A 25,930-nucleotide genomic window follows, 5' to 3' on the forward strand; every position below is an offset into this window, starting at 1 on the left:
TGCATCAGCCAATCCCTTATTTAAAAAATCTCGTATATATATGATATATATATACAGCTCCATCCTATTGGTTCTGTTTTTCCAGAGAACCCTGACTAATATACAAGGTCAGTTATTTAAAAAACAAAAATAGGAGCCAAGTACAGAGACCTGTGTCACAAGCAATTCAACTTCCAGACCAGATCAGGCTGAGAACTATGACAAATCTGAAAGTATTAATTAAGTCTCTATTTTTCATCTTTTAGGGTGCATTCATATCCTTTCTCTACCAACTTCTGAAATTACTCATCTAAGGAGAGCTCGGTCTGCTCCACCCAGATATGGAACCCACGTAACACTTTATCATCTTTCCAACCCGCGGTATGAAAATGCTTTAAATATTTACCATTCAGTTTTATATTTCTTTTGATATTTTATTGTATCACCTGCATCCTTCATGTGCATCTACGATTATATTTTCTTCCATGCATAGTAATCTCAGTGATCTGGGATTGGCGCGTATGGCCCACACCTGTTTTTGTATAGCCTGCAAAATAAGAACGGTTTTTACATTTTAAATGTTTTTTTTTTTACAAATCAAAAGAATAATATTGTATGACATGAAAATTATATGCAATTCAAATTTCAATGTCCATAAACAAAATCTTATTGGAACCCAGCCACGTCCATTCATTTGTGTATTATCTATGGCTGCTTTTGCATGATGGTGGAGAGTTAAGTAGCTGCATCAAAGACCATGTGGCCCTACAAAGCCTAAAATATTTACAGTCTGGCTGTTTACAGAAAAAGTTTGCTGATCTCTGTCCTAGACGGCAAAAGGGTGCTTGCTTAGTTTCCTTTGTGAATTATCTAGGCTTTCTAATGGAGATAATAATTCATATGTGCCACCAGCATTGGTTTTGACTAGGCCACTCAAAATTGATTCAATAGGAAAAGATTTTACTAAGTTGTTTTATATTCTCCACAAATCTAGTATATAGGGTGTATCTAATAAATGTTTATGAGATAAATTAATAAGTGAATGACTCTGGTGAATCTGATAGCATGTAGCCTCAGCAAGATGCCAAAGGCATACTTTCTCCTGCTCATGTTTGCACAGAGCTTGATCATGCACACTTCAAGAAATATATGTGTATCTGTCCAAAATAAACTCAAAATGGATCAAAGACCTAAAGGTGAGACCTGAAATCATAAGGCTTCTAGAAGAAAATGCAGGCAGTACACTCTTTGACATCAGTATTAAAAGGATCTTTTCGGACACCATGTCTTCTCAGAGAAGGGAAACAATAGAAAGAATAAACAAATGGGACTTCATCAGACTAAAGAGCTTCTTCAAGGCAAATGAAAACAGGATTGAAACAAAAAAACAACCCACTAACTGGGGAAAAAATATTTGCAAGTCATATATCTGACAAAGGCTTAATATCCATAATATATAAAGAACACTCACAACTCAACAACAAAAAATCAAACAACCCGATCAAAAAATGGGCTGGAGACATGAACAGACATTTCTCCAAAGAAGATATATGGATGGCCACTAGGCACATGAAAAGATGCTCATCATCGCTGATCATCAGGGAACTGCAAATCAAAACTACACTAAGATATCACCTTACACCCATTAGAATGACACAAATATCTAAAACTAATAGTAACAAATGTTGGAGAGGTTGTGGAGAAAAAGGAACCCTCATACACTGCTGGTGGGAATGCAAACTGGTGCAGCCACTATGGAAAACAGTATGGAGATTCCTCAAAAAATTAAAAATAGAACTACCATACGATCCAGCCATCCCACTACTGGGTATTTATCCAAAGAGCTTGAAGTCAGCAATCCCAAAAGTCCTATGCACCCCAATGTTTATTGCAGCACTGTTTACAATAGCCAAGACATGGAAGCAACCTAAGTGCCCATCAACAGACGAATGGGTAAAGAAGATGTGGTACATATATACAATGGAATACTACTCAGCTGCAAAACAGAACAAAATCGTTCCATTTGCAATAACATGGATGAACCTTGAGGGAATTATGTTAAGTGAAATAAGCCAGCGAGAGAAGGATAATCTGTGTATGACTCCACTCATATGAGGAATTTAAAAATGTGGACTAAGAGAACAGTTTAGTGGATGCCAGGGGAAAGGTGGGATGGGGGGTGGGCACAAAGGGTGAAGTGGTGCACCTACAACATGACTGACAAACATTAATGTACAACTGAAATTTCACAAGATTGTAACCTATCATTAACTCAATAAAAAAAAAAAAAAAGAAATACATGTGTATCTGATATTACAAACTCTTTCCCAACTGATTTGGAGGATGGCGGTGGGGTGTGGGGTGGGGGGGGGGGCACCCTATTAGAGATGGTATGGTAGAGTAATAGAACTAGAAGGGAAACATTTCATACAGATGCTGACTTGAAGTAGCACTGTATTCGAATCATTCCCAAAAGATATTTGCTCTTTAATGGTAATAATAACTAACTAGAGACACTTTACAACTTCCTGTGGTTAGGTTTTTCACACATCACAACCAAACTTTTAACAGTACTTCCTGTCCTTCGGTTTAATTCTTTGTGCAGTAATATAAGCATATTGTTAATGCCATTCATTCAATAACTTTATAAACAGCATTTACCTTAAAGTTTTGTACATGGGTCTCCTATTTCCTACTCATCTTATTCTCAGTTTGGGAGCAGTGCTTGGTATAGTTTTATGTGTTTAAAAGTTACCACCACGGAGCCGGCCAGGTGGGGTGGTGGTTAAGTTTGCACGCTCCACTTTGGCAGCCTGGGGTTTGCAGGTTTGGATGCCGGGTGCAGCCTTAGCCCTGCTAGTCAAGCCATGCTGTGGCAGCGTCCCACATAAAATAGAGGAAGATGGGCAACAGGTGTTAGCTCAGGGCCAGTTTTCCTCAAAAAACAAAACAAAAACAAGGAATAAAAGTCACCACCACCAGTACCATCTCGAGTATTCACAATGATGGAGATTAATAAATTGTGATAGTAAGAACATTGGACTTGGAGTCTAAAAATCAAGGGGTGAGTTCTGGCTTACGATGGTGCCTACAATATAGTGGAAGCTTGGTGAATATGGTTAGTGCCTACAAGGTAGTGGATGCTTGGTAAATATTTGTTATTTTTGGTCCTTTTCTCCATGAAGCTGGATGGTTTACTGACTCTCCCTGAGCCTCAGTCTCCGTATCTATGAAATGTGAGAAGAAAATACTTTCTGGGTTGACATGGAGATCAAATGAGATTTGTTTTGTTTTGTTTTGTTTTTGTTTTTGTTTTGAGGAAGATTAGCCCTGAGCTAATATCTGCTGCCAATCCTCCTCTTTTTTGCTGAGGAAGATTGGCCCTGACCTAACATCTGTGACCATCCTCCTCTATTTTATATGTGGGACACTTGCCACAGCATGGCTTGGTAAGCAGAGCGTAGGTCCACGCCTGGGATCTGAACTGGCAAACCCCGGGCCACCAAAGCAGAGCACATGAACTTAACCGCTACACCACTGGGCTGGCTCCAAGATCAAATGAGATGTTTTTGAAAGTACTCATTAATCCTACAAAACATTATATAATTGCAAATTATCATGGGGAAATGAGAATTCAAATATATAAGAAAAACTTCTGCAAGTGGCAGTGGAAATTAAAAGGTCAGAGAATCGATATTTGCCATTATCCTCTCCCCACCCATTGCTAGATTTTGAAATGAGAGAGAGTGTTTACTTGCTAACACAGACCTCTGGGTCTATACTGTAGACCAGCCTCTCCTCACTCAGGTCAATGGCACTTCAGCAATGACCCCTGTGAATTTCAAATGAGGGTCCTGACTTGTGCAGAAATTTGCATTGGAGCTCTTTCAGGACAGGCAAATAAAGAGGTTTTTTAAAATGTACTTCATTAGAAGTAATAATGGACTGTCAATCAAATACTGCAAGTTACTTTGCCCAGTGGTGTAAAGAATACACATAGATATTCTAAGCAGGCCGGGTTTTTTTTGTTGTTGGAGGTTAAGAGAGGTGCGTAGTGCTAGCTATCTTGTACTAGAATGTGGAGGCTGAGGGGAAAAGTTCACTTGAATAGGCATTGATTATTTCAACTCTCAGAAAAAGGCATTTTGTTTTAACTATTATAAATACATTAGAGTGTTTAGTTTTCATAAAGGGGCCATAGTTTTGATTTAGAAGTAAATTTAAAACTCGTTTTATTTCTATTAATCTTCTGTTTGAGGGCAATGTTTTGGCCGGTCGGTAAGGTCTTTGTCCAAATACTCAATCTGCTGTTGTAACGTGAAAGCAGCCATAGACGACAAGTAGTAAATAAACGGGCATGGTTGTGAGCCAATAAAACTTTATTTAAAACAAGCTCTCGTTTTGTGACTCCTGTTCTGCTGTAATAAATAAAGACCACCAGAAACAGATTACTTACCCAGAGGAGTAAGCAGCACACAGGAGTCCCATGCCAGGGCTACAGCAAGTCTCCAGCTCCCTGTCATAATTTAATCCACAGGAAATTTGACAACCTTGCCATCCGCAGGACTTTCCACTGGTCCACCACGTTAGTGACATGATGATTGGACCAAATGAGAAGAATTCACAAGTACTCTTTCTCAAGACATGTGCCAGAGAGTGGGAGAGAAACTCCCAACAAACTTCAAACCAACTTTGCCAGCTAGGTAAAGTGCCCAGGAGTCCAAGGGTTCAAGGGATGTCAAGCCCACCTGAGGAGAAGATTAATTTCTGCAAACTGCATCCCCTGCCATTAAGAAACAATCCCAAACTCATACCATGTACAGTCTCAGAAAATTACCTGACTACCCTGAGGGTAATGAGTCAGATATTATTTGTTGGTATTTAGCATCATTTTCATTCCCTTGGATGCTCTGTCTTCATTTCTGGGGCTGGATGAAAGGAAACTACATTTTCCATAGTCCCTTGCCAGGGGGGTTCCCAATACAGTTTAAATTCTACCAATGAGATGTAGAATTAGAAGGCAGAAGGGAGGTAGAAGCCATCCTCCTTTCCCCAGCAGTGGTAGTGGACATGTGAACATAAGATGTGACTTTTTGCAGCATCTTCCGTAGTCCCCTGCCAGCCTTTCACTCCAGTGCTGCCGGGCAACCATGATTATTGATTTCCGTCTCTTGCATCTTCCTGACTTCTGCATGAAAGCAAGAAGTTTCAGATTCTGTTTTCTGGAAACTGAAAGATGGTGACAGCTCCCCTGACTTTCTCTCCTTAAGCTCTTTCAAAAGTTTGTAAGTACCCACTTCTCTATATTAAATGCCATTAGCTTTAAATATTTAAATTGGTTTCTATTTTCTTGACTGCATGCAGGAACAGCGTCTAATTCATTTTTGCATTTTCTATAATACTCAACAAATATTTATTGATGGAGTACAGCAGGATAAGTGACCAGATCTTTTGTAAGCCATATTCTAATCATTTTGTCACGACGCGCTTTGTGGTATTGTTATATTTCTTATTGTTTGTGTCTAAATCTCAAGCAAACTAGTCTTCCTAAGGGATTAGTACAGAGCATTATCACTCACTGCCATCTGGCTGTCTGACATAAAGACATAAACAAGATATTAGTTGAGACAAACACTCCTTGCTGGTTTAATATCATATACAATTTGATCCCATGTTCTGGAGTCGCTTGGACACCATCTCTTAATAAATAACCTGAAACCTATAGATACTAGTAATTAGACAATGGTGTGTTTTGAATATTATCTTTTTTATTAAGAATTTATTGAGATATAATTTGTACACATATGATTCACCCATTTAAAGTGTATAAGTCAGTAGTTTTCGGTGTATTTACAGAGTTGTGCAACCATCACCACAATCTAATTTTAGAACATTTTCATCATTCCAGAAAGAAACCCTGTGACCATTACCAGTCATTCTTCTCACCCCTCCCCAGCTATAGAGAACTACTAATCTGCCTTCTGTCTCTGTGGATATCTTTTAATTGAGTTATATATTTATTATTATTATTATAATTGAGTTATAGGAGTTTTTTTAATATACTCTGAATATACGCTCCTAATCAGATATATGATTTGCAAATATTCTGTCCCATTGCGTGGGTTCTATTTTCACTTTCTTAGTAGTGTCCTTTGAAGCATGACACTTAAATGTTGATGCAGGCCAATTTATGTTTTTTCTTTTGTCATTTACACTTTTGGTGTCATATTTAAGAAATCATTGCCTAACCCGAGACACAAAGATTGACTTCTATGTTTTCTTCTAAGAGCTTTCTACTTACCATTGTTTTAAATATAATTTACTTAATTAAAAGTTTCTATAATTTAATTTTTGATAATAGCTGGGCTTAATCACCAGCTCTCAAAACTCCTGATGTTTGACGATTGGTTCTCGCCATCTGGTACGAGCCAGCTCCAGTACGCCACTGGTACTAAGAGTGTACAGTGCTGGGTGGGCAGAGAAGACAGACAAGTTAAAACTGTGACACTGGCACTGATAGGGAAGAGAAAGAAGCTGCTGGCCACTCACCCATGAAGGCAGTGGTACCCATGTGAGTCTAACCCTCCTCTGAAAACTGGTCTTCCTAAAGGCAGCTAGAAAACTAATCCAAGGCTAATCCCACAAGGAGTCTTAGGTGTGGTTCCAGGAACTGCAGGTAAGATGCAGCAATCAGAACGGGATTCCTTTGGACTAACTCAGAAGACAAGTTTGGGTGGTGGTGGCAGCATTAGATTGCCCTGAATTCTAGAAAACTCCTCAAGAGATTAGGGCACAGAGAAGTAGATTCTAGCCTCAGAGAAAGAGCACTGGCAGGAAATAGATGTGATATTGCGACCAAATCATCAGACGGAGCTCAGAGCAAGGTCCCACGCTCTGTCACCGGACAGGTCACTAGTCTTTGCAGAGGAGGAAAGCAAAGTCAAATGATACTAATGACTCTGGACTACACCCGATGGCTGGTAAGGAATTTAAAACTGGAGGAGACACCAGAAATAACCAGATTTCGGGGTTAGCAAGAACGAGGGATTGAAGACTTCTGATTCTGAGAGAATATCATTTGAGATACTCTGAGTGACTCCCCTCACCGCACCTTCTTTCTGATGCCCTGCTGTCAAAAACAACTAGAAATACTGGATAAACTATGTAAAAATATCTTTAAATGCTTCCTGGACCCGGCAAGATGGTAAGGAATCTATAGAAACAAAAACAAAGAAAGAAAAAGCTCCTGAAAGGTAAGTGATCTGTGAAGTTGGTTTTCACCCTAAGGGTCAATCTAATGGACCTTGAGTTTACATTTTTGAAAATTACATGGTGTGCAGAGGATAGCAGATAAAGCTAGGATCTATGGGAGATCGCTGAATAGATCTGAGATTCTAATGAATGACACTCTCAGTATAAGAGTGAGCAAGAAATAAATCCACCTTAAAGAAGAAGACATTGGAAATTTACCAGTCTCAACCTTTGCCCTGGGAGAATGAGAAAAACAATTCCCTGAAAATTCATAAACTCAAGCAAGTCCTTATGTCAGTTTGAAACCAAATTCAACCTACCTATGGGTAGGATTGCCAGATTTAGCAAATAAAAATAGAGACTATCCAGTTAAACTTGAATTTCACATAAACAATGCATAATTGTTTACTATATGTCCCAAATATTGCACTAAAATTTATTTATTGTTTATCTGAAATCTAAATTTAACTGGCTATCCTGTATTCTATTTGGCAATCCTACGTATGTGGTGTAAAACACCAAGTAAAGAATTTAATTTAAATTTTTCCAGGCTAATAGTGCCCCCTGGTGACATAGAAACAAACCATATCCTTTTTGGAGGAAGGTAACTCCAAAACAGGCTTCAAAGAATTTCCTCAGATAAAGGTCCAACACAAGCTCACAATCAAAAATCACAAAATATCTAAGAAATAAAGGAAATACAAGTGTGATCCAGGAAAAAAAAAAAAAGCCAGAAAGCATAGTCAAATCCACAAAGATTTTCGATATTAGGATTGTCAAGTATAGACTATAAAATAACATGGTTAATATGTTTAAAGAAATAAAAGGAGAAACTTGAAAACATGAGCAATGGACTAGAAAAAAATACAAGTAGATTTGAAAAAGAACCAAATAAAGGCCCATGAATGAATGAAGAACATAATACCTGAAATTCAAAACTCCATGGCTGGGTAAACAGCATATTAGACAAAGCTGAAGGAAGGATTAGTGACCTGGAGAAAAGCTTTGAAGAACTTACCCAAAATGAAACTCAGAGTGACCGAGAAATGGAGAATATAGAAAGGTTGAAAGGGATTGAGGACAAGGTTAGGATTTCTATCATAACTCGATTAGAGTTCTAGGAGAAGGAAAAAAGAGATTATAATAACAATAGGCAATAATAAAGGAACCAATGGTTGAGTATTTTCCTGAATTGTTGAGAGATATCAATTCTCAGATTCAGGAAACCCAAGGTCTCCAGCAGGTAAGTAAAATAAATTCATGCCTAGATCCATAAAATAAAACTATAGTGCTCCAGAGACAAAGAGACAATTTTGTTTTCTGTTCATACCTTTTTTAAAATTGAGTTCATAATAGTTTACATCATTGTGAAATTTCAGTTGTACATTATTTCTTATCTGTCACCTCATAAGTGCTGAAGTGCTCCCCTTCATCCTCTGTGCCCACCCCCTACTCTCCCTTCCCCTGGTAACCACTGAACTGTTCTCTTTGTCCATGTATTTGTTTATATTCCACATACGGGTGAAATCATCTGGTGTTTGTCTTTCTCAGACTGGCTTATTTGGCTTAGCATAATATCCTCCAGGTCCATCCATGTTGTCGCAAATGGGATGAATTTGTCTTTTTTTCTGGTGGAGTAGTATTCCATTGTATTTACGTACCACATCTTCTTTATCCAATCATCAGTCGATGGGCACTTGGATTGCTTCCATGTCTTGGCTATTGTGAATAGTGCTGCAATGAACACAGGGGTGCATATGTTACTTTGGATTGTTGATATCAAGTTGTTTGGGTAGATACCCAGTAGTGGGATAGCTGGGTCATATGGTATTTCTATTTTTAGTTTTTTGAGGAATCTATGTAATGTTTTCCATAGTGGCTGTACCAGTTTGCATTCCCACTAGCAGTGTATGAGGGTTCCCTTTTCTCCACACCCTCTCCAACATTTGTTATTTTTAGTCTTAATGATTATAGCCATTTCTATAGGTGTAAGGTGGTATCTTAGTGTACTTTTGATTTGCAGACAGACAATTTTTAAAAATGGTCAGAGAGAATTGAAATTATTAGGAAATAATAGCATATAATTGATTAAAGTTAAAACCTTCTAAGGTCCTAGTATTATTTGGGAAGAAGGTAAAGATATTAACTTTAGGTTTTTGTAAGTATCCCTGTTAAGTATTTAGGATAACTCCTTTAAAAAAATCACACAGAGAGTATCACTTCCATATTAGTAGAGGGGAAAAAAATGGAAGGGAGATGTTACAGGGGGTCTCGATCAATTTAAAGTAAGGCAAGGAAATCAGCGAGTTTAACAAACAGCCAAGGAGCGCAGGCACTGTGGAGGGAGCACCAGGGACCAGGACTGAAACTTTCACATGAAACTCCAAGGCCTTCCACTCGGTGAAAGGAAGCTGCTGATGAATTTCTTGCTTCTGTCAGGACTGGCTCAAGCTCTTGGGGCCAAATACTTTGAGATTCAACCTTGGGAGTGATGGAAGTCAAATCTGCACAGAGAAAATCAGGCAAAGATTGATAAAAGTGCAGCCACTCAAAGGGTTTGGTGAGGAAATCACTAGATTGTTGATTCAAAAATATTGTTTTAAGTTATCTGGAAATTTCCTAGATTTTCCATTTCACTTATATAGCATAGATGAGACAAAGCCTTGGTGTGTAAACATGTTTCAGTCCACTTGTCATTTATTTCAGGCAAAAAACCCCTGGTCTGTCCTAAATACCAAGCAGAGCGCTAGGCTCCCTTAAAGGGCTGGCTGTCCAATGAGAGGCTTACCTGTCATGAAGGTAGAATATTTTAACTACCCCAAAAGAGGTGCAAATAAAGCACGGGGGAATGTCAGGGTAGAGAATGTTCCGATTTGGTTGGGAAGATCAGATGAGGGGGAAATATGGGATGGACAGTCAAGGAAGGACTGAAATCTTTTCTACAGGTAATGAAGAAGACATTTCAGCTGAAGCTTACAACATACGCTAGAATATAGTTGTTGGAAGTCTTCAAGGATGCTTAGGGAATAGCAAATTATTAGTTTTCTTGATGTATTTGAAAGGTGTCAGAAAATAATAACACTCCCCTGGCCAAAAAGTATGTAGAGATGAATTGTGGCAGGCCTTGAATGGATAGCTGAGGAACTCATATTTAATTTGGTAGGCAATTGGTTGGGAGGCCTGCCTCAAAAGCTCATCACAGAGAGCAATCTGGTTTTCAGGGTCCATGCTCTACCCACCCCACGTGTCCTAGGGACAATGAAGCCTGTTTACAAGACCCAGTGAATGTTTGGCAATATATTAGGCACTTGACAAATATTTGACCATTAGAAAAATTTCAGGGGGCCAGCCCCCGTGGTGTAGTGGTTAAGTTCTCATGCTCCACTTCAGTGGCTTGGGGTTCATTGGTTCAGATCCCAGGCACAGACCTATGCACAGCTCATCAAGCCATGCTGTGGGAGGATCCCACATACAAAGTAGAGGAAGATTGGCACAGATGTTAGCTCAGGGCCAATCTTCCTCACACACAAAAATAAATAAAAAAATTTCAGCATTGCTGATGATTTAAGAAGTGCAATTGTAAACAAGTAAGAAATACCAAGTGAATAATAAACACAATGCAGTGAGCACTTTTGGGGAGCAGAGGACTTTTTTTTTTAAGATTGGCACCTGAGCTAACATCTGTTGCCAATCTTATTTTCTTCTTCTTCTTCTTCTTCTCCCCAAAGCCCCCCAGTACATAGTTGTATATTCTAGTTGTAGGTCCTTCTGGCTGTGCTATGTGGGACGCCACCTCACCATGGTTTGATGAGTGGTGCTAGGTCCACACCTGGGATCTGAACTGGTAAAACCCTGGGCCGCTGAAGCAGAGTGCCCAAACTTAACCACTCGGCCATGGGGCCGGCCCTGGGGAGCAGAGGTTTCTTACACCACTTTTTTTTTTCTGTAGAGCAATCTGATAAAAAAAAAAAAGTCATAAAATCTTAACTTGCTAAATTTACTTTTGGTGTCTGTGTCAAGAGAATAATACAAAAGAAAGAAAAAAATCAAGAATATGTGTGATTACATTCTATTGGAAAGCCAAACACAGACAAACTTTAGAGATTTCTGAGATTTCAAATTCAAGATTTTGAGACTGGTTAAACAAATGATGATATAATACAACAAACCATTATAATATAGAGCAAATTATGCTATATATAAGAATACCTTTTTGAAATAGCTATTTGAAAAAATATTAAATAAAAAATGGCATTAACTATTACATGTCATTCATTTATGTATGGAAATTATATCTGTAAAATGGACTATGTTACTATAAAGATTGACAGTCAGAGGGCCTTGGGTAAAAGTACCTCATGGTGCATGGATTTTTGCAGTTCTGTTGATTATAATTATGGTGGCTTTCTCTCATTATGTAGCTGGATCAATAGACAATGACAGATATTCTTTGAATTGAGACCACGAAACCCTTAGGCAAAGAGCTGTTACGTAGTGAACGTATGCAAACAGATGGCCATCTGTAAGGGGATTCTTTACTGGTTAAGGCAGAATAGACTCAAATCCCCTCTAACTCCAGTTCTTTTTCTTTCTGGGACTTTTATACTTTTTCCATTTTTTTTTCCATTTCTTGTATCATCTAATTCTTACATTATTCAAAGAAAACCTCACAGTATAATTGTCAATTTTACTCTGATTGGCATGCAAATAAGATTAGTCTTGCCAATGATGTCTTGTGTGACGCTGCTTTAAATATCAATTACACAACTGAAAAACGAGGAATATTTATGTCAAGTGAGCAATGAGATGACTAAATTTGGAAAGATGTGAAGTCTGCTAACCCAGATATTAATATCCTATTAATATAATCTATGTTAATGTGTCCCTGAAAATAGAATTATAGCCCACATTTAAAATGGACAATGAGAAGCTTAAACAAAAACTTCAATACTGTCTAACACATTAGGAGGACAATGAAACCAACAAATAATACACAGCCCTGATGATCCAGAAATTGGAATTTGACCTAGCTCTTAACACTTTCCTTTTAGTATTCAGAAGATCTTACTAGCAAGTAACAACAGCGATTCATCAAAGTATAATGGTTTACATGATGTACATGATACAAATAGTAGCCAAGAAAACAACACAGCTTCCAGCCAGGAATTCTTGTAAGATAAACTATCAAATGAGAAACTAGTCCCCAGCACTAATCAAATTCAGGAAGCCTAATTAGAGCTGTTAAGCCTAATCTCCCAATTTGGCATTTGTCCAAAACGTGGTCAGGAGCTCTAATTACTTTAGTGTATAGAAATAGAGATGACCTCAAAACCAAGAGTGTAAGAACATCATTATCTCTGAGTAATGACACAAACTAGTATATTCTTTATGATACGTAAATGATCCCTTTTCATTTGACTGAAGAAAAAGAATCATGTTCCTACAGTGATTATTTCTTATTCTTACCCAGAAAGGAAGAAATGTAATTAGTGATAATTCAGGAAGCTGATGAAATGTATTATAAAAAGATTCAGATTGTTATCCCAAAGATGGTGATAGCATTTCATCCACAGTCTCCTAATTACTCCATACACTCTCCCTGGGTGACGTCAGCCAGACCCATAGTTTCACTGACCACTTGTACATCTGTAAAACTTCCAAATCAACGAGATTTTCCCTCACTGTCTTCTTCTTCTCCCAGCAAATGACTTCACCACCTATTTTCATCAAGAAAGCTGACACCTTTGGAAAGTAGCTCCTTTAACCATTACTTTATCCAAATACTCATCAGGATCCATCTATCCTAACTTGCTTCCCTCCTATCTAAGATCAACGCGTTCATGGTGTTCTGACTTTATACCCCCAACATTACTCAATCAGTTTTTCCCCTTTACTGTCCCTCTCTTTCCGTGGGCATTTAACTGGAATTCAGATCCTGCTCCTCAAGATCGAGCTAAACTGGCTCAAATTCGGATGGCGTGTGAAAGTCCAGCCCCCTGCTGCCCAGTCTTTAGTTTCCACAACAAAATCACTCACACTTAAGATTGGAGAATTTAGTTATCGACTTTACTGAAGACGTCTGAGAGATCAGAGGAAGAGTGCCATTACCCAGCACACACTTTCTACCATCTTGCTCACTCAACTCGTCCCTCTTTACCATCCTCTCACTTGTCATCCTCTTCATTTTGGATTGCTCTGGGAACACCCAATTCACCCCACTTCTAGTGTCTTAGTGCAAGCCAATCCACTTTCTCTTTCTCCACTTTATCAATTACTAACTTTCACCAACGATTGGCCTGGAACTTCTTAAATCTATCACTTTCATTTTATTTCTAGGCTAACACCTTAGTTAAGGTTTCTGCCCCTCACACTTGTGTTACTGCAGTACCACAGTGAACTGACTAGACTTGGGACTTTGACTCTGCCATCTCCAATAAATCCTGCCCAGACCTGAAAGATTTGTCTTTCTAAAGCCATCCTTCCCCACGTCAGTTCCAAGGTCAGAGTTCTTTGACAATGCCAATCTTATGTGATAAAGGCCCAGTTGCTTAGGCTGGCATTTAAGACCTTCCATAATCTGGTCCCAACCTAATTTTCCAGGCTTCTCTCCCAGTCCTCTGCCCCTTGAACCAGTCAAACTAGTAGACCCACTCTCTTTTGTATCTACTTGCAGGGCCCTGCCTCCCCAAGCGTGGAATGAGTTACCCCTTATGTTCCTGCTTTCTTAATCCACTAATTTTGATATTTGGTCTCAAATATGACCTCATCTTCCTCGCCTCTCCTGGCTCTCTCAGTCCGTAAAAATCTTCACTCTTGGACACATATCTCATTCCTGTTGGTCCATGTTAGAGTGATAATCCTCTCTGTTTGCCAGGGACTGAGAAGTTTCCCAGGTCATGGGACTTTCAATGCTAAAACTAACTGGTCTTGGGCAAACCGGGACAGGTGGTCACTCTACCTGTAACGAAGGTCCTGGGGCGGGAAAGGAAGGTAATACTTTTTGTGGATGTCTGCTACAGAAATTCAGATGGCAGGGCTGCCACAAAGAACTCCAGAGAGCAGAAAGGAAGGTGAAGGAGGACACTTGTTAGACCTAGGTATAAACAGGGAGCTGAGACTTTTGGATAAATAGGTAGCCAGAGGAACTCCACTTTGTAGTCCCTTCATTTTACATTGTGTTTTTTTTTTTGGGAATTAAGAAGAGTAAGGGGGAATAAAAAGATACATTCCAAGTAAAGGAGTTTTAATAAGGAGTTAAGTGGGTGGGAAAAGTACAAACCTTAGAACCCCGAGAGGAAAATCTAGACAGGTAAACAACCTCTTCCTTTTACTGTTACCTTGGAAACAGAATCAGAGCTATTCACTGCTAGGAGAATTAAATGAAACCCAGAAGTTAAGGTCAGACTTTCTGGAGGTTTTCTGATGCCAAGTTGAAATCCAAGGTGACTAATAGAGGTTTCGAAAATAGCAGCAGATTAACCAGTCAGTGTTAGAGATTTGTTACATGCACTTGGTGTATTGTTTGAGAATATTCAGATCTGTTATAGAAGAAAACAGATGGGACAAATGAACTAAGATGTGTTACGTACAGATCAGTGGTGAGTAGGTGAAGCACGTACACGTTAAACGTAGACGCATGTTAAAAGGGATGGAAGGACCAAGGGGTATCTAATTACCATGAGGCACCTGTGGCCAGGAGTACTTGTCCCGGCATCTTTCCAGTACAGCACGTATGCGTCAGTGGTTTAGGGAAGCTTCTTTAAATTGGCCCTCTTTCTCGAAGCTCGATTCTGGTCCTCATAACCACACCATGAGCAGGCAAGACTGATGCGGCAGCAGAGAGAGACGGGATGCATGAATATCACATACTCTGGGATTCAGGTAGTGTGGCCCATTCATCCCAATCACATCCAATCCTAAGTGTGTTGATTTCCCCTCTTTCCCCTTGCTTCCCACTGTGAATTTTTAATTGACTGAATAAACCGTGTGATGCAAGCATTTTGGTTTGGTCTGAGAGTGCTTCTGTTCCCTGCTCTCCATGACAGCTAGCCTGGTAGTGGACTGGGAGGCCACATTGCATCAAGGTAATTTCCTACGTGACATGATTTCAGAAAAACCTTCTGTGTGCTATGAAGTTGTCCTTTCTCCAAGTGGCATTTTTTTAAGTCAACGAGTATTTGCTTTACTAAATAAATTATATTTATGAACAAAATTGAAGCTTGAGACAGTGTATAATAACTTATTTTGGTGAATAGATTTGTGGCTTATTTTTGGTTGCTCAGATTTACAACATGTGACCGTACTGTAATTGGATATGCTTGTTTACTTTCTCTCTTTTTTTGGGTTGGAAATAGGCAGAGTGCCAATAATTAGTAGCTGAAATTACTATTTACTTCCCATATTTCTGCATTTCAGAGGTAATGCTTTGCAGGTGAATTAGCTGTGTAAATGCTGAATCAATATCCACAAATGTAATAATTTGTTGACAGTGGGATAAATGTCCACAGGCATCGCTGGTCTTATGAGTGGGGAAATCAGCAGCCAAAGGCCGTCAGACCTCCAAAATCTCCATCCTTGACTCCCATCATTCATCTCTTTAGCATTGACTCAATCTCTAGTCAATTCATTAAATAAATAACAAATTCAACAAATAGTTATTTAGAAATGCCTGTGTGCCAGGATCTGGGTGACGACTATGAAAAGCCTACCCTCAGGAACCGTATATTCTAGGAGGAAAGACAGATGGACAAGGGAACAGTCAAAGGATAATACAGTTTAGATAGTGATCATTGTCAAATAGAAATTAAAGCAGTTTAATGGCAAATAAAGTGGCTGCCTGTGTATGTATAGAAGGTGTACAGTATTTTGCCAAAATAATTCAGAGGGACTTATATATTAGCATGGTTTAGTTTGTGAGATTAAGTGACTAACTGAAAGTATGACCTAACAAAAAGTGACAGAGAAGGGATGTTTCATGTGGGGAAAGGCCCTGGAAGTTCTTGACTATGGCTTTTACGTCAACACATGGCATTTGAACAACGGCATCTTTGGAGAAAAAATAAAGCCCTTATTTCTCATACAGTAAATCAACTATGTTCCCAATTCATTAAAGAATTAAATATTAAAGATACGAAGAAGTAAAAGGCTCTATAAATAGTCTTGCAAAAGGAATATATTTTTATTTATTTATTTATTTATTTTTTGCTTTTTCTCCCCAAATCCCCCCAGTACATAGTTGTATATTTTAGTTGTGGGTCCTTCTAGTTGTGGCATGTTGGATGCCACCTCAGCACGGCCTGATGAGCGGTGCCATGTCTGCGCCCAGGATCTGAACAGGTGAAAACCTGGGCCGCCGAAGCAGAGCTCGTGAACTTAACCACTTGGCCACGGGGCAAGCCCAAGAAATATATTTTTAAACAGTAGAGCAAAGAAATAAAACCACTAACAAAAATTAATACATAAGACTACCTACCAATTTTCAAATTCTGCATGCCAAAGACGACTGTACAGAAATTGTAAACAATAAGATAGGGAAAATGTTTTTAACATATATGACAAAGGCTTTAAAATCATTAATAAATAGAGAGATTTTTATGAAGTAGTGGAAAAAGATAAACAACCTAGAAGACAAATAAGCAAAAGTTTATTGAGAGACATGCAGATGGCTTTAAATATATGAAACAATATTCAGTTCATTAATAATTAAAGAAATTCAAGTTAAAATAACAAACCTTTGTACCTTTTAAATGGAAAAGGAGGGGGGCCGGCCTGGTGGCGCAGTGGTTAAGTGCTCACGCTCCTCTTCAGCGGCCCGGGGTTCACTAGTTCGGATCCTGAGTGGGGACATGGCACCACTTGTCAAGCCATGCTGTGGCAGGCGTCCCACATATAAAGTAGAGGAAGATGGGCATGGATGTTAGCTTAGGGCCAATCTTCCTCAGCGAATAGAGGAGGATTGGTGGTGGATGTTAGCTCAGGGCTAATCTTCCTCAAAAAGAAAAAAAAATGGAAAAGGAGGGAAGAACTTATAATGGCAGAATTTCATAAACTTTCATAAACTGCTTGTAAGCATATAAATTGGTAAATAATTTGGCAATATGTTTCAAAACCTTATAATGATTCATAATCTTTTACCTATCAAGCCTCTTCCTGGGAATTTATTTTAAGGAAATAATAAAAAATATATAAAGACTTATAGAAAAAACTATTTATCATAGCATTTAATGATGAAAAATTGAGATGAATTTAAATAAGATTGAACAGAGACAATCAACAGGGGATTGATCAAATACATTATGACACATTTATATAAAGATTTAATATGCAGCCATTGAAATTATAGTATAGAACAGTCAATGATATGAGAAATTAGTCACAATATTGCCAAGAAAAAAGCAGGTTACAAAGCTATATGCAACATGATTCCATTTTTATAAAATATATCCTACAGCAGTGTGTGTATGTATATCTATATCTACAAAAATATACTTCCAGTTGATGTATTATAGATAATTTTAAGTTTTATTCTGTGAATTTTTCTGTTTAAAAATTGTATAAAACAACATGTCACTCACGAAAATTAGGAATTTTACATTTTAAGTGAGAAATATTTAAAATAATTTAAAATGTTGCACCCTGATATTTAATATTATAAGACCCTTTGTGTCTAGCTACTGAAAGAAATCTATTATTAAATAGATGCAGTGATTTCTTAAACAAATATTATACTCAAACATTAGTTGAAAAGCATACATGTTTTATTATTAAACACATATTCCTCCTCCAACAAAACGGAATGTCATCCTGAGTCACCCTGGGTCACCAAGGGTCCCAGTTGGCTTTCTGCTATTTACCATGTCTTGGAAAACTGCATAGCTTCATCCTCCTTGATAACCATTTACAGCTGTAGTTTATTGGGAGGACCAAAGAACCTTTGATAAGGTTAATTCGTATATCTGGACCCACAAAATGCAGGCCACAAATCTAAACCTAAGTCAGCATGTACATCTTGGAAACGCCTCACTGTCAAGGAAACCTAACACCAATCACAATCCTCCAACTCAGCTTTAGCTGGCTCACCTTACCCTACAAAAATAGGACCTGCTAGCCTTATAAGCAAATCCCGACCCCCAGCCAAACAGGCCCCCTTTCCATGTTGCCTGTTCTAACGCTCTATAAACTCACTCTTGCCCAAAATCCCCCTGAAAGAGTGGCCACTGCTTGTGAGGCAGTGCGCTCCCCCAGTGTATGGGTTGTATTCTCTTGAATAAAGAACATCAAACTGGTTGCTCAATTGTTTTAGTTTTGTCATTTGACATCTCTTAGAACAAGAACTAAAACAGCACCAACTGTTTGGAAGAAATGCATGGGCACTGGAGCATATCACACAAGAGAAAGAGAGAACTCACCCTATAGGAAGGGGTCTTGTAGGAGGAATGAGCCAATGTAGCAAGAGTGAAGGTCAAGGAGGGTCGTGGAATAGGAGTGATGTGGTAGCTTGAACCGGAATCCTTCCAAGCCAGTTATCCTGGCAGTGTACATTGTCCTACTGGGAGAAAAGTGCTGCGTGGGAAAAGGAACATGCTCTCCCAATGGATTCTGTAGCTCTTGAGGTTCAAACAGTCTCCTGTCGGACCACTCACCCTGCCTTACCCACTAAGCACAGTGTAACACGTACAGGAGGAACTGGTCTCCTCATTTGCAAGAGATTGTCACCCTGAGAACTAAGAGCATCCACTGTGGCCAGGTGAACCACCAGGCAGCTGAGGTTGGGTCAGAGTGGAGGACTTCCTGGAGAGGAGACTGAACCAGTGGAGCTGGTGAGGCAAGGGGTTGTTACTGCCTAAGGGGGGCCTGTCTGCTCGCCGCAAGAAATGCCAACAGTAGAGAGGCCAGGTGGTAGGAGGGAAAGTGTTTTATTACAGCCTGCCAGCAAGAGGGAAGATGGCTAACGTCTGAAAGAACCACCTTATAGAACAAAGACTACTGGGCTGGTCTCCAGGTAGGGGAGGCATCTGGTCTCTGGGTGGGGGCAGATATCTGGTCTTAGTTCCTGATAATCTTTTGTTTTACTGGATATGCATCAGAGACCAGAGCAACACCCTATACCCTGATTTAGTTTAAAGATGATAAGAACAAAATGTTCAATATGTATAGTAAAGATTACTCTTTACATGAGTGGTGCTGATGGGGTTCAGGGCAGGCTGCCCCAAGATGTGCCATGCTGGTATGTGGATTATTTTGAGCTGAAGACAACAAAGGCTCAGAAGACGCAGGAAGAACATTTGAGCTTTCCCGAAACTGCCTAAAAGAATTTAACACAGAAAGCCTGTTCCAGGAAAGAGCTAATGCCATAAGATAGCTATAGTATAATGTAAAATAGGTGTGATAGAAAGGCAGCAACAAGCCCATTTTTGGCCCAACAAAACTTGTTTAACAAACATTTCCATCTCCACGTAAATTGCCTTCCTCCCCTCTGAAATCCCAAACCACTATCCCCAACCTCCTCCTTTGTCTTTAGCTGAAGGTGATATTTAAGGTGGCAGCTTTGGCCAGATGGCTGAGTTGATCAGTATTCCTAGGTTTCTCCCACGTATACATGTTATTAAACTTGTTTGATTTTCTCCTGTTATTCTGTCTCACGTCAATTTAATTTGTAGCCCAGCCAGAAGGACCTAAAATGGGTAGAGGAATTGTTTTCCTCCCCTACAGCACCAGCAACTCCCCACTGTCAGTTGTAACCCAGCATAAGCATATACTGGTAACGGGAACAGGGGGGTCGTTGTCTGTCTGTCTACTTCCTGCTGAAAGTGATGTGGATTAAGGCTGCCCCAGCTAGAGAAGCCCAAGGTGACCTGGCCTACATGCCAAACTATATGACCCAGTGGACTTTTTTTATGGTATGAATTAGGACTGCCCCAGGGAGAGAAGCCCGGGGCATCCTCACCTGCATGCCGATCTATATGGCCAGATTCGTATCTAAAGTTATATGACCACACAATAACCAGACCCCATCTGCACTGAAATCATTTAATGACTTTTTACATCATCTTTTCTTTTTTTCCAGTAAAAATAAGTCATGTACCCATGCCTTATAAAATTAGCCCTAACCCTCAACTCGGGGCAGCAGCAAAAGCTCTGACTGCCTGTGGGTCCTGTCCCCACACACCAGCTCTGCCTGCCCATGGGACCTGTCCCCATGCCAGCGGGGGCAGCAGCAGGAGCTCTGCCTGCCCATGGGTCCTGTCCCCATGCCAGCAGGGGCAGCAGCAGGAGCTCTGACTGCCCGTGGGTCCTGTCCCCACGAACCAGCTCTGCCTGCCCATGGGTCCTGTCCCCATGCCAGCGGGGGCAGCAGCAGGAGCTCTGACTGCCCGTGGGTCTTGTCCCCACGCACCAGCTCTGCCTGCCCATGGGTCTTGTCCCCATGCCAGCGGGGGCAGCAGCAGGAGCTCTGACTGCCCGTGGGTCTTGTCCCCACACACCAGCTCTGCCTGCCCATGGGTCCTGTCCCCATGCCAGCGGGGGCAGCAGCAGCGGCAGCAGCAGGAGCTCTGACTGCCCGTGGGTCTTGTCCCCATGCCAGCGGGGGCAGCAGCAGCAGCTCTGCCTGCCCATGGGTCCTGTCCCCATGCCAGCGGGGGCAGCAGCAGCGGCTCTGCCTGCCCATGGGCTCTGTCCCCATGCCAGCGGGGGCAGCAGAGGCAGCAGCAGAAGCTCTGCCTGCCCATGGGTCCTGTCCCCACGCTATTCCACACTATTCTCTAAATAAAAGAGCACTACTGCCAGATCTTGAGAGTCTAAGAAATCTTTCTTTCGACTCCTCAGCTCACCGATCCCGCATCAAAAGGGGTGGGCATAGAGGGATCATAGAATGAAACAGAGTCACTCATGTTTTGCCACCGTAACTCTGGAGATCGAGTTGTCCAGTCACCGCCACAGACAGTTTAGAGATTAGTTTATGAAACACATTTGATCCCCAGTTTAATTATAAGGAACAGCCAGAGTCGCCACACCAGATCTTTCAGTTGCCATTGATGATGGCTACCAGCATAGACGCTCTGCCTGGGGGTCATCACATCCCTAAGGAACTCAGAACAAAGTTATCAACTTATCATAGCTGGGAGTGTTACCGAAACCAAAGTGAGTTCCCTCCTGGCAAGTTAAATCAGACTCTGCACAGAGGTAGTTGTCTCACAAAGTAAGGCATGTTTGCAGCAAATAGGAGACTGAGGGATCATTTCCAGAGTCAGGGTGCCCCAGAACAAAGAGAAGCAGGGACATTTATTTTGGACGGGGAATGAGTATTCAAAAGGGAGACATGGGTAATCACTTGGACAGGCTCAGTTGGAAAATGTGCTTCCACATACACTGCAGGTTAGGGAATAAGGCCTAAGCTCCTCCTGGAGAGATATTAGCACCAAAACTAAGGCAAAGGTCATAGGTATTGCTCTTGTGGTGAAGCTCGTCTGGTTCAGGGTGGTTGGTGATTGCATCTTCTTAACATAAGGAAAAAGAACAACTTGGAAAAACATTTAAAATATCCAAACCCACACTTGGGTTCTTGGGGCAACTACTCAGTGACAGGAGGGGCCATAACATCTACAGAGCATGTATGTCCTGCTACACAGTACCTGGATGGTGCATATCCAGCTGGGTTAGTTAATCAGAGCTCATTCAAAGTTACAATACGGTTCTTTTCTACAATATGGCTTCCCTTACGGCAACCTTGTGTTGAGCTGGTATCAGGATGGGGGCGGGTGGCAGCCTGGAATGATTCATGGGTGATGTCAGACACTGGAACCCCAGAGGTATTTTGGAGGGATTTCACAAGGGCTGGAGTTCTGGCAGGAGTAGGTACGTTCATTTAGCTCTCAAGATTTACATATCAATCTAAATGCCAGCTAATTTTTACCCTCAGGCTGGTGAAGCTTTAGCACATTGAGATTACTCTTGATGGTGGTTCTTTTTTGAAACTTATTTGGGTGGGTTGCTCTCTTTTGACAAATCTGAGTACTTAGCACAGGGAGCACAAAGCCTCTAAAACTGTCTCTGCCTTCAGGTGGCGGATGAGGACACATATGGTAAATAACGGTTGTTTAGTAAGGTTTGCTATGCAGCTGAGTTATTCTCCTCTTCTTGGTCGGGAAGAGGGGGAAACTTTTACAAATGGAAATTTGCCACCTTTACAAAGGGAAATTTATGCCCTTTTAGGCTGAAACGAGGAGGGCAGAGTTCTTCCAGTGTCTGCGGTTTCTCAATTGCTTCCAGCTCAAAATAATCCTTGTGCCAAAGCAGCATGTTTTGGGGTGGCATATTCTGGTCCCTTTCAATATTAACATGGGTCACTTTTTTTTCTTGCAGCTTTTAGTGTACTGCTTATTGCAGTTACTCACGTTTCTTCCTCTGCTACTAGGATCAGCTTCTTAAGAAGACCTGTCCTATTCACCTGCACATCCTCAGGGCGGAGCTCAGGCATTAAACAAATGTTAGGGGAACCTGTTGTTCCCCTCTAATCAGCGCATAACTGCTATGCGTGTGCAAACCAAATACTCAACTTGCTAGAATTCTTTTAAAATCAGAGTAACAGGCTTTATGACTTCTTGTGTACCGTCTTTATGTCAACTAATGTGGTTGTGTCGAGGTCTGCTCCCATCCCCATTCTAGTGTCACCGACTAATTGCCCAGAGGAACTCAAGGTGGGTTCAGAAGCATTTAACTGTTTGAGAGATGCAATCACCAACCACCCTGAACCAGACCAGGTCCCCCACAAAGGTGATGCCCATGACCTTTGGCTCATTTTTAATATTAACATCTCCTCTCAGAGAGGAGTGTAGGGGAGGAAGACATTTCCTCTTCCCAAATGTGGGTTCGTCTGGCCGGAGAACGAATTAAATTCACATGAGACAACAGCAAGAGAAAATTAAACAAAGCTTTATGAGGAACCATGGCCCGGGGCCTTTCTTCCCAAAGGAAGAAAGGGCACCGAAGAAGTGGGGTGCACAGAGTGGTTATATACCCCCAAACAGGGTGTTTCACATGTGATTGAAATGTCCCTCCCACAATAGTCACAAGATTGCCCTGTCGGCACATTGCTTGATGGACACAGCAGGTAATGGTCTGCTATCTCGGTGGGTGTAGCAGGAGGCAAGTGGATTGTCTGGAGCTGGGCAGTCACGCAGCAGCAATCAGTTCCTAGCCTAAGGAAAGATGCTTAATCCTTAAGAAATGCCAACGTTGGGAGGGGGAGGGAAGTCAGTTACAGGAGGTTACCAGACAAGCACAACAAAATACAGATTTAAGTCCTTGCCTTTGGTATTGATTAAGAGTTTCTAGAGAGAAGGTCATCTCCTTTCTTCTTCCTGGTACAGAGGGAGGCAACTTTTACAGACAGAGATTTACCTTACAAATGTAAATGTGTCCTAACGAAGGGCAAGTTCCATTCCTCCTTCCCTGTCCCAGTTTATCAAAAGCAATCAGCCTCAAATAATCGTGATGCCAAAGAGACATATCTTGGGGTGGCCAATTTCAGGTCCCCACAGGAGCTTAGGCCTTTTTACCATCACCAGCAGTATATGTGGAAGCGTGTTTTCCAATTGAGGCTGCCCAAGCAATTACCACCTCTCCCTTTTGAACATTCACTCCCCATCCAATAAAACTCTGCCAGGACGCGAACCCGCTCAGGATAAGCCAAGTGTTACTATTCGAAAAACAGGCTACATTAATTTGCTGAGGTATGCACCTAATTTTCTTGCATGGTTTCTTTGCACTTGAAAGAAAAATCCAGGAGAATTCTGTTCCAACGTCAAAAGGTTTTTTTTTTAAATTAACTAAATTGCTTTTTCTCCCATTTTACTCGCACCCGTGCAGTAACTGGTTCCCATTTAATTTCTAGGGAGAAAACTGTTAAAAATTTGTGACTTCACCACAATTTGGCTTTTTTAAAAAAGCAAAGTAAAAATATCTAATTACACAGATGGACGAGGTCTGGTTCCTATACATCTCGCTCTTTCCAGATATTCTGTAATCAGAACTCTGGGTTTTGAAAGCTCTCGGCAAAACGAAACGCACGGATGCTCGGAGACGCCGGGCCAGGGGACGCGCTCAGCCGGCGCCCGTCGCAGCCCCGCCAGCGCGGGCGCACCGAGGCCGCGCACGGGACACCCGCGGGCTGCAGCGGCGGCCGCCGGGGAGCCCCGAGCCCCGCGCCCTCCCCGCGCCGCCAGCCGGATCCGGTCCCGCAGGCGCCCCGGTCGGCCCCTTCCGCCCGTCCGCCCGGCATGCAGCTCCTGCGCGGCCTGCTGCTCGGGGCGCTTCGCGTCCCCGCCGGCCTGCTCGCCGCGGCCCGAGCCCCCGCCGCCCGCCGCGGCCGCCCCCCGCCCCGCCCCGGCGCGCCGCCCGCCGGCCCCCGGCCCCGCCCCGGCCTCGGCCTCCGCCTCCGCCTCCCGCCCGCGCGCAGCCCCGGGCCGCCGCGCCGGGCCGCCGCCGCCGCCTGCCGAGACGCGCCGCCCGCCGGCGCCGCCGCCATGGAGCGCCCCGGAGCCGGTGAGCGCGCGCGGCCGCGGGGAGGGCCCGCCTCGGCGCCCCCCGCCGCTCCCAGAGCCCGGGCGCCCGGCGCCGTGGGGCCCCGTCCGAGCGCGCGCCGGGGGGCGCCCGCTTTCACTTTTGTTTCCCGCGTTCTGATCCTGTGACCTTCGGTACAAAGTTCATGCCCACACCGCCCTCCGCCGGGCTTCGTGTGGTCCGCAAACCGCAGACAGTCTCGATATTTACCCTAAACCGCCAACAGTGAAGCTCGGGACCGCTGCACTGCTCCATTTAGGACCTGATTGTAGGTTCAGAAATGACCTCTTTAAACTGGCGCCACATCTGTAGGACCGCCCAGAATTGGTTTCCAGCTGAGGTCAGCACTTACTGTGAAGTGAACTTTCTGGGCAGAGTGAGTTAGGGTTCGATTTTAGGTGAAGGGGACCAAAAACCTATTAGAGAAAAGGTGCTTTCTGCGAGATTTTATATAAGGGTGTAGAAAGATAAAGGAGCACTGAAGTGTTCAAATGTGTTATAATAGCTGTTAAGTAGTGTAAACAGTTTACAATTGTTACGGGAACGAAATGATTAGAACCTGGTGGGTGGGTGCGGAGGGCGTGAGTCTTCGAGTCGCGTTTATAGGGGAGAAGGGGTAGGGGGCTGTCAGAGAGGATTCACAGCCCAGTTCCTTGGCTTAGTGCGTGGCCTTGCAATGCAGGATGCTGATAGCGTCTCTCGTTCTTTTGGTCATATTCACAAAGATGTTTGTGGAGGCTACTGTCTTCTCACATCCCTTTTTAAGATATTATTAACTTATTTTGTCCATTTCTCTCTAGCAATTTGGGGTGTACTTTTGTGTTCTTTTTATGATGAGGAAACCAAAGCTTGGGGGTCAGGTGACTTGTTGTTTATCACACAGGTCTCAGCATTTATCTCGATGGAAGACGTTTCTATTTTTGGTAGCTAAGCCGGGGTGAACATGGATGGTGTTGACCCTTTCCATTAGTCCTTGGGAATATACACACAGTATGCCTAGTGGAGGAATAGAAGAGAGTCTTGCTTGATAAAGTCGTATTATCCACAGAGGAAACTTGCATTTTGTGTGACAGAGGGCAAACTGTCTATCCCTTTCTCCTATTTTGGACTGTGTTTGATGAAGCCATTTGCGGAAGGA

At 41.9% G+C, this 25,930-nt stretch overlaps 1 protein-coding gene and 1 long non-coding RNA gene across 13 annotated transcripts in view; one reads left to right on the forward strand and one right to left on the reverse strand.

The window, feature by feature from the left end:
* Positions 1-5,725: 5,725 nt before the first annotated feature.
* Positions 5,726-25,101, reverse strand: LOC102148964 (uncharacterized). 3 transcript variants are annotated; one of them, XR_011422214.1, is made up of 5 exons: positions 25,003-25,101; positions 18,639-18,778; positions 16,970-17,214; positions 14,907-15,054; positions 5,726-8,964 (listed from the first exon to the last, which is right to left on the reverse strand). It is a non-coding gene; the product is annotated as an uncharacterized lncRNA (long non-coding RNA). The 3 variants fall into 3 exon arrangements; XR_011422213.1 differs by having other exon boundaries at positions 5,728-8,964; positions 16,970-17,098; XR_287934.3 differs by lacking the exon at positions 16,970-17,214.
* The window catches only part of AKAP7 (A-kinase anchoring protein 7), a 141,698-nt gene continuing 140,387 nt past the window's right edge, over positions 24,620-25,930 (forward strand). For 3 of the 10 annotated variants that reach the window (XM_070223849.1, XM_070223852.1, XM_005596925.4), the window contains exon 1: positions 24,919-25,132. Coding sequence is in view for 3 of the 10 variants with exons in the window: in XM_070223847.1 (XP_070079948.1) it covers positions 24,756-24,774 (19 nt within the window). In the remaining 7 variants the exon portion in view is untranslated. Of the gene's footprint in view, positions 24,775-24,918; positions 25,133-25,930 lie in introns of those variants that run through there. The other 7 variants (XM_023651086.2, XM_023651085.2, XM_070223847.1 and 4 more) reach the window with 6 other exon arrangements.

This window comes from Equus caballus, chromosome 10 (assembly GCF_041296265.1).
Source record: "Equus caballus isolate H_3958 breed thoroughbred chromosome 10, TB-T2T, whole genome shotgun sequence".
Taxonomy (NCBI): domain Eukaryota; kingdom Metazoa; phylum Chordata; class Mammalia; order Perissodactyla; family Equidae; genus Equus; species Equus caballus.